The following is a 14894-nucleotide window of genomic DNA, read 5'->3' on the forward strand; positions in this document are numbered from 1 at the left end:
ACCTAGGTCTACCCTGAGCCAAGAGGGCGCTGAAACTCTCCGAAATCACAAAAGAGTTCCCCTACCGTGTCTGTATACTTTGTGACTTTGTTCCCGGTTACCAGGTCTGTATACACTCCCTTTTTAGAAACGGTAGTGTCTTTATTTATAACAGACTTCTAATTATTTCAGGACTCGTTATAAATGGATTCCACCGTATCATAGTGTTTAACTTAACTTTCACAACATGGAAATTGTTGAGGTAATGATTCCATTGCAGCTAAATTATTGTCCTCTGTGTGGTTTTGATGCGACGGGGAAGCATCTGTGGTTCTACTTTTCTTCCTCTCTATTATCATCATCATGTCCCTCTTTTGTCTTGCCTTACTACACAAAATTTGTCTCTCTGGCACCAAATTCAATGTGTCACAATAGAATTGATACTTGACAACAAAAAGATCAGAATCAGAGGTGAGTAAGTAATAATCAAATATGACCGAGGCTTAAAAATAACACAATAACTTTTGGAAACTGTAAGCTTTTGCTTTTATTGCATGCAGGCAACAAAAAAACAATTCATTCCACACCCAAAAAAAAGCATTATGGGTAGTACACATAAAACATGCACTAAGATTAGGTTCAGTTCCTTGACGCTTTCATCTGAGCGTTTTGAAAGTATTCTTTTCCTCCAGATTAATTCGAACTTTTGAACAGCAAGATGTCATGTCTGTTTCTTCACACTGGCATTTATCACCTGGTGAAAAAAAAACAAGATTTAACATAAAGGAAAGTCCTCATGCACTTCTTTCTACCACCAGATCTTTTATTTTTCTGTAAGCAACATAAACTCAGCCCTTGTCTCTTATTCCGACATACCTGGTTGTATATATACATATATATATATGGTCATTTGTTTACTTTTTTTCTAAGGCTGATGGGCAGGTAAAGAACACCATCTTGGTCAAGGATGAAAGACTACAAGGTTTTTCTCAGCATACTATACACTTTGAGTTTGAGAGACTTTGGTACATGTGGTAGAAAGTCAAAGAAAAGCAGATGTATAATCTGTCCCCATCGTTTTATGCAAGAAAAATTCTGAAATTATGCAAACTGAGCCCAAAAAAGTGAAATAATGCTATTCTGTTCATTTTAAAATAGAATGATAAAGGAAAATAATAAGAAATTATGCAAAAAAATGATCAAATTTTGCTAAATTATGCGGGGTGTATAAAACCACAGGGACAGATATAATATACATGCCTTGAGAAAAATTTAACAAACACAACGTGGCACATGAAAACTCCCAGGAAAGCCACAAGCATAACCATCAAGATAGGTTGGTGATAGATCATTTTCCCAAAAGAAAAATATTGCACCTGATGTCGCATAAGGCCGAAAATATTCTAGCTCTGTCCGCCTGGTGTCTGCAAATTGAAAGCGGTTAAAGGATACAAAAGCATTTATACTATACTGCACCTGACCCGCCATTCCGTCGCCTTCGGGGATTGACCTCATTGGATACAATGGCACTGTCTAGGAAATAATGATTAGCATTTCTGTTGCATTTGTGAAAAAGGAGGTACAGTAGACACTGATCAGTTGCAATTTATTTTATTTTATAAACAGACTAAGAAACAAATGTGAAAATCCTCACTTAATAATGACCCTAAATTTTTGTGTGAAAGCATGTCATTGTGGTGTGTCTGTGTGTGGCTGATCGAAGAAAAAAAAATTATTCAAAAAAAAAATTAAAAAATCATAAATACACTGAAAATTGCAAATCCATCGCACCCGCGAGTTTTCGAGTACGCTGAGTTCTAATCTAACTTAAAAATACGATTTGATGCAAATTTTAACATTTAAAATCTTTATTTTTCCTGTCTCGGTAAGAGTGATGACTCATTTCCTGTCTAGAATTGGACGTACTGATGGAGAAGAATGCTGCAAGTGATAATCAAATCCGGCTACCTCCAGTCAACATCTACGAGCCGGACTTGATATAATTGGCCTGTCCATCAACTCTTTGTTTTATTAGTAACCTCGGCACCCATTTTGTCTGTCAATGTGTTGTTTTCAAACCAGGATTAATCAGGAACAACCTAGGCTGAGTGGGATACAGGGTCCATGCAGATATTTTGATACTCAACAAAATAACGTACCCCTGTGGGAATCAAATTCAAATCTTCTTCATGCAACAGCAAAGAGTCTAATCAATACACTGCAGACACCTCTGATGACTTAAAATTTATGGTAAAATGCTCAAAATTTGGTGCAGGAAAACCCAAGGGAATTCACAAGCACAGAAATATCAAGATAACCTGGTGTTACAAAAACCATGGCAACTTAACATCTAAACAAGATGATGGTTGAAAAATAGTCAAAATATCAGAAATGATTTAGGAACATACAGCAAAATTTTTCCAGAGCTGCTATATGCATTCATAAAGTAACATCCTTACCTGTGAGATTTTACTGCGAATGGCATGAATTGTCTCAGTAACAGATTTGTTCAAAGCTGGGGGCACCACAGGGTTTTTAGTACTTTTCTCCAAGTTTTCAGGCCCTTGCAACTGACCTAACTGGAAAGCATTTTGGCGGATTTCATGATCAAGCCCGTCGGTTTTTTTACGTTGAGGCAGTTCAGAAGTATCCGTGGCTTTGCGTTTCACGGCTTGTCTGGGTACAAATTTTGGAGCAGGTCCTTGGGGCTTATATTTTTTAACTATCACAGTAGTACTGTCCAATTTTCCTTTGGCAATCTTCACCCCTGTACTGGATGACATTGATGTTGAAGAGGATATAGGTGCAGAAGGTGGGTCGGCCATCTTGGGAAGTATGGTAGTGTTACCGGTATCAATTTTGGTGTTCAACCTTCCATCAAACCCTGAGGGCAGAGTTGCATGAGCTGATGGCACTCGTGAAAATTCGTATGTTTTTCTGCCACGCACACTGTGAGGAATGAACGATGATGCTTGAGGAGGCAGTGGCAGCTCAAAGGTGGGTTCTGATGCCAAGACTTGCCCTCTTTGAGAATGAGCGGTGATAGGAGCAGAGAAATGTGTATGAGTCGGTACGGCTGGATTAACATTCCCATGACTTGGGGGAAATGTCTGAGGCAGAGGCACTCTTGATGCATGTGAAGCTAAAGTCAATGGAGTAGATGTTTGGGCAGGTTGATTATGTCTCATATTTCCATTGTCAAGTCCTGAGGTGGTTACATTAGAATCTGCAACAGGTGTGGGGGTCGCTACCTCCCTAGCATTTGTTGATGGCGTGGCCTGTTTCGACATCTTTTGCTCTGCTTCTGTAGGTGAAATTGAAATGAAAAGCATCAGACAATGTACATTATATACAGTAAATGTCTATTAATGTTAGAAAGGCTGATCAAAAGGGAAAAAAAAGGAGAGAGAGTGGAACACTTGTATAATCTTTACAATGCATTTGTTGTAATATCTACAATTCATTTTGATAAGAATGCAAACCATCAGACTAAATGACAAGATACTTGTTTTTTAAAAAGACGTATACATACAGAAGAAAAGCACTGGACATCCCATATGTTGTGAAGGTGTCATAATAAGATTAGGTACCAGAAACTAAATTTTAAAAGAAGCTATATATGCCAAAATTATCTGTTCCATATATATATGGAAGGCCTTTGTCTCCTGAGAATTGTGGTACCATTCTTTTACCTCTCAGGTAATTTTAAAGAAATGGCAGCTGTTTTAATATAATCAAATATTACTAAATTCAGGCCAGGGGAGGGTTACATGCTTTTTGAGTTTCAAGGAAGGATTGCAAAATGGTTCCAAGCCAATAATTTTATTTTAATAGAAAATATATGATCTGCCCATTGGTAGCTTTTTAAGCTGGAAGTTTACATATTTATATTTCATGTTAAAAACGATCTTTGAAATTTTTGTACATTATTTCCAAAGGCTTCCTATTTAAAAGCAAAAGGCCAAAAATATACCACGAAAAACCCTGTTCAAAGCTCTGTAGCTCTCTGCCAGTGAAAAGACGGTATTTAGCCATTCATCTTTCGGCGAAGCTTTCGAAAGCATGGGTGTCAATTTTTGAAGTGATCGACTTTGCATTCCGACTGAATGGCGATTCTCCAACTCCAAATATAATACAGTCCATGCCGGCTTTAAGCACGGTCGTTGGGAGAAAGCTTAAGCGTGCTTGAGTACGAAGTAGATATAATCCTGAGATTTTCATGTAGAAAATTTCCCGTGCTATTTCCCTTTGTTTGTAAGTAGGCCTATTGCGGTCCCGCAAAAGTGTGCACTGTTATTTAGACACCCGCAATGGTAGTTTTTGTTCGCTTGTTTGTTTTTGTTTTGTGGTTGAATGGGAAATGAAAATTTAATTTAGACGGCCAGTCACGATACAGCACGCTAGGCCTACACACTGCCTGTGCGTACCACTGCCAACTGTGCCACTTATACCACCGCCTTCATCCCACCTCGCATGAGATACACAATCAGGATGAATGGATAGCAAGGGTCAAAAGTGAAATAACAGCCAGCCTCTCTTTCTCGTCTCCCCGACTCTCTTTGTATTTTTTTTTTGGTCATGTGTAGCTTTGCCCTAGGCCTAGGCTAGATCCTATGTCTGCGCGCGCGGCTGTGTGCATCTGCCTTCCTCTCCGCCTGTGTCAGTGTGTGTGTCCAGCACTTGACAGTAAAGTGCATGCCATCTGTTAAACAATAAAAATCTCACCATGTTGCCTGATTTTATAAGCAACAACTCTGCGTCGATCTAGAAGCTTTTCTCTTGTCTCCGAGACAGTTTCATATTCTGGGGCATAGCACACATGAAGTGCACCACCAAAAAAGGAATAGTCATCTAGTTTCCTCTTGGCAAATCTGCAATTTGTAAAAGAAAGAAAAAATCTTTAACAACCTAAGAATAAAACTATTATATTGGTTTGTATTAATTAACCTCTCCGCTGCCACATTACTTAACTAAATAGGGCTGGAGTTATTTTACAATAACTACTAAAAAGCTAATTTCTCATTTACTGAGCAGCCTAGAAGTGGCTGACTTTAAACATGAACACAACACATGTATCACACATACACACAAACACACACACACACACACACACACACACACACACACACACACACACACACACACACACACACACACACACACACATACACAATCATCTCTTTATGATTCAGAACAATAGAACAGCATATACATGCCTCTAAACTCCAAAGCAAAAAGAGAAGAAAAAACATGACCATATGAAATACTGTATAATCCAGTTAAAGGGACACTTCTTATTTTGATACTTGTGTTTTGTAATAAACAAGTCATAAGTTAAAAAGCTGGTCATAACCATGGGTGGGGTTGTAAAAACGAGGTCAACACAGTGAAAAAAAGGGATGCTGTGCATGAACAAATATATTAGAAGCTAACATACGTTAGAGACAAACAGAATATAGTGTTCGTACTAATCAAGAGACTAACTGTGCACCATCCATCCCAACTCATCTTCCTACTAATTCTACAAAAGTGGCAACCTTTATTTCTTATCACTTTTCATGTTACCTGTTATAAAGCTAAGAAACCATACAGGAAAATAATGGGCTCTGCATTTTGCTGCTGACTCTGTTCTGCTACCAAGCTGTCATCAAATACAAGTATCCACTAGCTCTACACACACTCTATATATGCTCTAACCAAAATAACATTTTTCGGAATACTACAGTACAATACTGTCTTTATTTTTTTTCGAGGTTTTTCTTTTCAAGGAGATACTGCAAAGCATATCAGCCTTTATTAACTACTTACCTTGCGGACTGAATCTTTTTATATTTGAATAAGTAAACTTCTGTGTACTTGTCTTCACAGGGGTATTCGTCTAAGGCATGGTGCTCTTCCACTGCACCAAATTTGGAACACAAATCCACTAAATTTTTAGTGGCTCCAACACAGGGGACACCTTGGATGAGGATGTATCGGGACTCATTGTTCACAGTGTAAACCTGCCACAAAAATTGAAAGAAAGAAACGACTCTAAATAAATCTTTTTATTTAAAAAGACAACCGAAGTGCATATGACTTTTTAAAAATCATGGTTTTTGTTTTCTGATAGTGCTTGAAAAGGATTGATTTGGGATAATCTAGTGTATGGAAAAGCCAGAAACTTTTCTCTAAGAAGTTTTGAGGGCCATAAAATGCATTTCATTACTTTTCCACTTACTCATTTTATGTGCAAACTCAAATTTTAAGGCCTCATTTCTCCTTGGGGATCATTCTTATGAATAGGTTTTGCTTTTACGGATATGTCTGCCTGAAAATAGTTTTTAGTAGACCTCATCCTTGGTAGGGAGGCTGTTTGGTTTTTTTTATTGTTCTTTTTATAATGCAGGTGTTTTAATCCCTCATCGACACAAGTTAGACCAATTAAAGGCAGGCATCAAACTTGTAAAGGAACACAATGTCTCAATAGAAAGTCCAAGATACTCAATAAAAATTCTCTCCAGACAGGAACTGAATTAAGGTCTCCCGTGTGCCAGAAAATCCCACTATTTTAGGTTCTTAGGTAGGTTTATATTATTATATTGAATACTACCTTTGCATCAGTTTTGAAGTTTGAAGAATGTGTTCTTTTTTATAAACATGATCTTCTATCCAATTCCAGTGTGCCCTTCATCTGTGCAATGGCTTTATATTATATACAGTTTTGCTCCAGAAAAATTAAGATAGGCTCTTCCCATCCACAAGTGAAGAGATGGGAATTATTTGATGAGTTTGACATGGTACATGACCTTTTTTGATATCTCTTCTGTAAGAAAACTTCAACAACCATGGTAACTAGTAGCTGAGATGAAAGTTTTATGACTGTAATATATAACTCATCTGAAAATCACTGACATATATAATCAAATGCAGTATGATCAGTTAGAGGTAAAAGACCTAGGCTTCTGATCTGTAACAAAGAAAGATACAGAAGGTGCTTTCTTCTACCATCATCCATCAAAATTCTTCCATCTTGACCATCTTGTGATAAAAATATTCATATGACCTTAGAGCATGCATCAGAATAACATTGAGTATGTATCTAGCTTAAGATTATCATTGTTTATATTGCTGTGTGTGTGTGTGTGTGTGTGTGTGTGTGTGTGTGTGTGTGTGTGTGTGTGTGTGTGTGTGTGTGTGTGTGTGTGTGTGTGTGTGTGTGTGTGTGTATACGTGGTGAAACACCAAACCAGTGTGCCAGGATCTGGACAATAAAGATGTGTCTTATCTTATCTTAGACAGGTTATGCACATTTCCACAACTAACACTAACAAAAAACTAGAATTACCTTAACTGCTTTTGCATGTCTACCTTCCCTGTAGGGTTTCCTTGTGGCACAAACTTCTTGCTTTACATGATGGGATGGGACTTCAGGGTCAGATGATGCCATGACATTGCTGTCATCAGTCATAAAATCTGGAAACTAAAAATTACAACATTGTACAAAATCGTCATGTCCATAACACAGCTACAACACTAGGCCCTGGCTATATCAGGACTACTGGGACCAATGTGATGTCCTTGTTATAGCCAAACCCTAAGGTTATAGACGGGGATCATATTTACACACATTGTAACTAATGATTAACAATGTGATCATTTTTCCCCCCATAGAATACCCATTACTAATTTAGCAGTTATTTCTGCTTTCATTTCCACCGATATTATTTGCTCCTCATCCTTTTCTTTCTTTTTCTAGTACCTTAGTCTCCAGGAGGTTGACTAGACATTAATTGAGATGCACAGGATGTAACCTAATGAAAGTAATTATTGAATTAATTTAGCGCACATCATGTTCTAGAGCAGGCTCTATGGGCTTTACAACTATTCAAAATTTTAAAATTTAAAGTTATCACAGAAGGGAAAAGGAACACACATTATACGTCTGCAGTAAATCAAGCACCAAGTGCTTACTTTTAATTCAATCATGTTCTTGTTACAGTACAGGTCTCGCCACCTCACAAGGACACAATTTAAGATGTGGTGCCAGACAGAGGTCATGCTAAGACACTCAAGTCATTGATAGGAAAATCTGAATTAACACCACATTGCATCCAGCTTTCCCCCTCCCTTCCTCCCCTATATACATGGCATAATACATTATAACTAACTAACGCCTCTTGTGGGTCATGTAGGTACAATATGCCATGGATGCTGTTTTGCTTAATTTGCTTTTTATCTTTTTTTTTTAAAGTAGAGGTTTTACAGCTCTCGCAACTGCATAAGGTCATATGAGCGCCAGGAGATTAGAGGTGTTACAAGAGAGTAACAAACATAAAAAAGAAGAAGGAGAGATAAGGACGATAGATGTTTGATAGGAAAGAAGAAGCAAACCACACCAGAGCACCCACCAACCACCCATGCTTTTTATCTAGTCCATTTGAGTGGAATTATGTTGAATTGAAATAAGGTGTTCGTCAAAATAATGAAATCAAAGAAACTGAAATTTTTTCTGACCATTTGACAATTTATATTGAATTTTTTTGGGGGGGATTCCAAACCTGTTATGTCCACTTAAAAACACATATATATCCGGATATTACTGAAAACATTGAATAAAGGCACAAAAATATAAATTCACAGTTTCCAAGGACGCTACAGAGCTTGAAGTTTCCAAACTTTGCAGCCATTTTATTGTTAATTTTACCTCTGAAACCAGGTGATTCTATCTCTCTCAATCATAAATTTATATCAACTTCTATTCAAGATAGATGGATATACATCAAAAGCAGGCAAATGAATAAGCTTTAAGATGGTATCAATAACTTTAACTCTATACCCAAAAATTGAAAAGCGCCTGATTCCAAAGCGTCATGACACATCTGTTTTCGGATTTCATCAATGTTATAGCCAAGCATGCCTATTCCGAATGCCGGCTATAAATAAACTTTTATACAATACATTACTAGAGATCGGGCTTTCGGATTTATTATAAGCCTGCTATAGCCGAACAACTGAGCCGGACTGAGTGGGATGCAGCATCCCAGCAGAAAGATAGAAATTAAAAATACTTGATAAAATACATACTTTAGATTCTAACTCACACATATTTGCGTGCAACAGTGAGGAGTTGGGCCAACACGGCAGAGACATGGGTTGAAATAAAACTTCAGTGCAAAAGTAAAACCAAAGAAAATGAGGGAAAGGTTGTGAGTTGTTTTTTATAAATTTCATTTTGGTCTAGTCAGGAGCATAGAAATTTAGAGCTTTCAGCGTCATTCACAAAGACATGAACACAAATACAGTAGTCTCTGCCTCAGATCCCGGTCCTTGGGAGCAAGGAAAATGCAGGATTTTAGGCGAACGGGATCTTATCCGACACACCAAGTAAAGAATCTTTAGTGACCCATGTTAAGGCCCACAACTGGTAAAATGGTCTCCCTTCACTCTGAAATGGTCTGACGTGACCCCTGGGTGGGTGCATGAGGCGTACAATTTTCACTTATTATTCTATCGTAAGTCTCAAGTTCTACGCTTATCCAGTTGCCCCCTCCCTTTTACCTGTCCAAAATGTATAGCTTTTCATTTCTGACTGAGTTCCCCCTGCCTTTGTAGTTACGCACCATTACGTTGTCGTCACACCTGTTAAAATTCAGTCTCTCTCGCAAATTGGGGAGTAGAGACATTAAGGCTACTATGATCAAGGAAGTGTTCACAGTTCGATGTAATCCCGTCATGAGAGAACTTGTAGACCCTACCCAACCAGCGTATTATGTAAGTTTAGGTGGGGAACTCAGATGCGAGTGTGATGTTTGGGGAAAACAAACGCGTCAGTCAGTTCACACCTACGTGTGATCCTGTCTTGGGCAAACATTATACCGCTTTATAGAGTTTTACAACACTCATCTGATCACTTTCATGAGAGTGATTGATCTTTGATGCCATGGGTAGTTCAATGATCTCAACTTTTCCCCCTTGGTTGATCAGCTGTGCCCACTCACATTTTTGTTCCATAAATTATTATCTGAAACTCAGGATCTTAGCCGAATGTAGACTTTCAAAGTGAATCAGAGCAGGATCTTAGAGGTAACTTTTATACAATCGAACCTGTGTAAGACGGCCACCCACTGTCCAAGAGAAAAGTGGCTGTAAAAGACAGGCGGCCATCTTAGGCAGGACTGACCAAGATGAAAAAAACCCAAACCATTCCTTTCTGAGGTCCCAACCGAAGGTATCTACATTGCTGTTGTTTTCATTGGTTTGTCTTTTGTTTGCTTTTAGATATTGTTGCTGCTTTTGTGCAAGGGTGACAATAAAACGAAACACATGGGTCGCCACCACTCTGATAACGAGCGACGCTTCTGTTGCAAGTTCATGTTGATGTCCTTTGTTGCTTTGTTACAGACTGGGTAAACAGTGACGACTCATCTCACTGATGATTTATGACTGTGACTATGAGTTCTGGGCGGAGCTTATGGGTTATGAAGGATCACACGCTTACCTCACCATCAGCAGAAAATTTGTTACTATTGGTCAACTGTGGGAGGGGCCAACACCACATGATCGTAGAACGGACTACTTAACAACGACAGGTGATTGGATTATGAAGGCTTGCCCACAATGCCAGGGGCCAATGCATAATTTATGACAAAAGATAATGGAGTCACTAAGGTGGCCGTCTAAGACAGGTGTTATTATTCGGTGTGAAACTGATTGTGTGTTAAAATATGGTGGCAGCAGCCGCATTGGACAGGTGCCCGTTTTACACAGAGTTAAATTATAAAAAGAAGAAACGCAATGGGGGACACAAAAAGTGGCCGTTTGTACATGTGGTCGTCATGGCAGGTTCGACTGGAGTAAAAATTCTGTTTTCTTAAAACAGCGGGATCTTAAGCGAACCGAAATCATAAGCGTTGGGATCTTAGGCGGAGACTACTGTAGTAAATTGGCATTATAAAATTTTTATAATTATCATTATTACGTCATTTAATTGAAATAATAAATTCACACTTTCAATTAAGTTTGAAAGGCTCCTAAGAAATGCTTCTGTGGCAGCTCCACTCTGTAACATATATTCAGAGCAAGTCAGCGAGTAAGGTTTTCAAATTTCACCCCAACTGGTACAGTCCTCTTGACTGAGCTGACTTTGACAAAACTATCACTTTTCGTAGAACATTTGAGATACAGTAGTCTTTATCTAAGACCCCCACCATTTACAATCCTGGTTCATTTCAGATCCTGTAGTTTTAGTTCTAGGAAAACATTTTTACTACACAAAAGTCACCCAAAGATCCCACTCTGAAGGTCTATATTCGGCAAAGATCCCCCCATTTCAGATCATAATTTACGCAACAAAAACCCAGGCAGGCGTAACAGATCAACCAAGAGTGAAAATCTGCAGATAATTGAATTGCCCCTTGCATGATAGATCAGCCATTCTAGTGAATGTGATCACAACTTTTGTAAATCTCTATGAAACGGTACAATGTTTGCCCCACACTGGATCACTGAGGTATCAACTCGCCAATGCACTCGCTTCTGAGCCATCCACCTAAAAGTACATCACACGCTAGGTGGGTAGGGCCTACAAGTTCACATCAAGTGAGATTACATCGAACTGTGAACTCTCCCGTGACCATTACAGCAGTTATCTCTACTCCCATATTTGCGTGACCCGAAATTTAACACAAAAGTGTGTGACAAAAAAGACTGAGCAACTTGGTCAGAGATGGAAAGCTATAAATTTTTGACCGGTAAAGGGAAGGAGTAGCAGGACAAGGGTATCTTGAGACTCACGATAGGATGATTAGTGAAAATGGCATGCCTATGCCACTGTGACTTGACCATCAAGGTTGACCACTCTTTGCTCTCCATGAGTCATAAGCCCATCCAGGGATGACGTCACTCCATTATAAAGTAAAAGGAGACCATTTTACCGGTTGTGAGCCTAGATCATGGTAAGCTTAGATCCCTAAGATCCTGCATTTCCTTTGTTCCCAAGCACTGGAGGAAGAGACTACTGTATTAGCTTAAGGGTTTTAAAATTGGACATCAACAGCAGAGAAGCTTTCTGAAAAACTAGAAAAAATAATAATGATCAATACACCTCAAAGTATTAAGAAGAGCTCAGTCAGAGATAAGGTGGGAAGAAAGCGTTGGCGATGGATTGGACACACTTTCAGGAAGGCAAGCAGCTGCATAACAAGGAAAGTGTTAGATTGGAACCCACAGAGTAAAATTTCAAGGGGAAGACCACGTGGAACCTGGAGAAGAGTCACAGAAATGGATGTACAGAAAAGTAGGAAGACATGGAGTGACCTCAAGTGGCTCGCCCACAATAGGGAAAGGTGGAAAGAGTTTGTTCATGGCCTAATACTGATCCAAGGTGAAAAAGGCAATGATGAATAGGCCTACACCTCAAAACTTGAAATAAAAGTAGACTGAACCCAGTTTTCTCTTCAATGCCAGTCTTGCCTAAATTAGGAATCTACTTCACATTTCTAGTCTGAGTCCAGACAAAATATACCTTGATGACTATGACCTTAACTCTAGTCCTGCGGGGTTAACCGGAAGAGGGCTCTTATCGATCGATGACCCACTTACGTCGCCCGCGAGCTTGTGCCGCAGGGCGCCGGGGTCAGACACCGGTCACGCGAGCGTGCCGCGGCAGGTCAGGGAAACACCTCATCTTTTACAGCAAACTGATACGATCAATGAATAAGTGTTACGATCACACGAATAATCCCATTATCTCCTCGTCGGTTGATCAGAGACGCTGAGATTGGAAGTTACACCAAATCGAATAACTTTTCCAGAGTTTTCCAGATTTCACACCTATTATGAATGAACTTGCGAACAGCTGCTTATCAGCTATTGTTCGAAAGAGGGAAAAAATGGGATAATTTCCGAATATTTTTTTTATTCAGTTGCTCTCAAATTTCTCCCTCTGGTAGGACAATGGTTCAAAAACCACCAAATATGATTATTTACATCAGGAAACAACGTTTGGTGTAAGAATTAGATTGTTTGAAAAGTGAGGAAAGGTGTTTGCATTGAAAGATGAAAGTCCTATTTCCTGAATATCCTTTCGAGTCCCTCAAGTGTCTAACTGGGTCAAAATGCTCATATTTCATTGGATGAACGTCTCAACTGACGCTCTGTTATCTCTACCAACGCCTCGCGTTGCAAAACAATGCAGTAAGTTCCAGATGGACACACAGGCACAAGCAGACTGACGCACACACATTTTAGCACACAGATGCAGACCCCGCCCTAAACGAAATGCGTTGCCCGCGCGGGACGACGACTGATCAGGGACCAGCTGTGGAGCGCCGCGCGGGATTGCGCTTATCGGACAAACATTTATCAGGGACCAGAATCTTAAGGGTTAATACATTGACTCCATGACTTCTTGACTTAACACTTTCCACCCACGCAGCACGCAACACCCCAACGGACAAGGATACAAGTGCGGTACACCCTATATCACACCGACGCTGATCGGCGTCCCGTGGGGAAAAGGGACGGCTTCTTACCGTCGCCGATCAGCATCCCGAGGGGGCAAAGATTTAAGTCTAATAGCTAAAAATGTGTGTTTAGTCAGTCCATTGAGGCAGCAATGGGGATAAACAATGTAACATGAACATAGAAATGAGAAACGCATTAGACTAGTTTTCCATCCAGAACAGTAACTACCTGCTGGAATCTATATCATTCATTTTGAAACTACTGTCACTTAACCAGTGGGCGCGATTACCATTTTTCAGTAGGCCTAATCACTTCACTCTCAGTTTCACTGAAATGTAGTCACTTAGTTTGTTGAATTGTGACTGTCCTGTTAGTTTCACTTTTAATTTTCGTAACAAGGCCAAGAATAACTACATTTTAGATTCTATTAGATCTAGATCTATACATATTATAAGCCTAGATTCCTAGATCTAGATCTAAACTAAGTCGAACCTGCCTTAACGGAAACCTGTATAAAACGGAAACCTGTCTTAACGGAATCTCCCCGCTCCCCCCTTGTTATATTCCTCTTTATTTAACTGTATAAAACGGAAACCTGTCCAACGGGGAAACGGCAAGAAAAATCCGCTCCCTTCCGAGGGTTTCACCTGTCTAAGACGGAAAATGCTTAGCCCGCTCAACCTTGATTTGAAACAAAACTCGCAAGTTTGGTTCTGCCGGCTCTAAACTTAACGCTATGGCTATGGCTATGCCGCTGGCCGAGGAAGAGGAGTGTGCAATTTGGGGGTAGATGTTATCCCATCATGTGACCTCTGAGCGATGCAATGCAGTGTAGTGTGGGTGTGAAATCTCACGACTTCTCGTGAGAGTGCTCAAGTAGCGAGCCACTACGGAAACTTTCCTGGGTAGCCAGAAGCCAGAGGTGTGAAATTAGATTGACCAATGCCTGCCGCCCTGATCGTACGGCCAGCCGAGAAAAGAGCTCCTTGAATCTTTGTTACATATGATGGCAGTGAGGGGTGGCATTGGTGGGTGGGGCTAAGGGTGGAATCAAAGGAGAGGTCAAATAGTGGTCCTAAGAAAGGCAAGCACTAGTGGTAAAAATATTTATAAGTAAGACTGACCCATATCATCTTATCAGACAGGATATAGGATAGCATTTGAGATGAGAGGTGTGAAGTTTTGACGACTGCCTGCCGATCGGACAAGCGATCCTTGATCCCACCGGCTGGGCCTTGGAACCCCCCGATCAAAACTACAGTCGGCGATCTGATCGGAAATTACCTTGCGTGACAGTTTGTTTATCTCTCATTCATTATTAAGCTGTCGATCGTCGTAAATGTGACGGAAGAAAACATTCGTTTCCTTTCTCTTTGTTTCCTTAGCCTAGCCTATTCAACTTTTTAACCTGCATCGTACAATTTGTAAAACCATGATCTATCGAGAAAAAAGTTACAGCACAATTATTT

At 39.7% G+C, this 14894-nt stretch overlaps 1 protein-coding gene across 1 annotated transcript; it reads right to left on the bottom strand.

Moving 5' to 3' along the window:
- Positions 1-501: 501 nt before the first annotated feature.
- LOC101864660 lies at positions 502-14811 on the bottom strand. Its single transcript, XM_005089583.3, has 6 exons — positions 14710-14811; positions 7307-7441; positions 5788-5981; positions 4705-4850; positions 2439-3283; positions 502-733 (listed from the first exon to the last, which is right to left on the bottom strand). Exons 2-6 carry the CDS (start codon positions 7427-7429, stop codon positions 701-703), a joined length of 1341 nt encoding a protein of 446 aa, XP_005089640.1. The 5' UTR covers positions 7430-7441; positions 14710-14811; the 3' UTR covers positions 502-700.
- Between the last annotated feature and the right edge of the window lie 83 nt (positions 14812-14894).

This window comes from Aplysia californica, unplaced genomic scaffold (assembly GCF_000002075.1).
Source record: "Aplysia californica isolate F4 #8 unplaced genomic scaffold, AplCal3.0 scaffold00007, whole genome shotgun sequence".
Taxonomy (NCBI): domain Eukaryota; kingdom Metazoa; phylum Mollusca; class Gastropoda; order Aplysiida; family Aplysiidae; genus Aplysia; species Aplysia californica.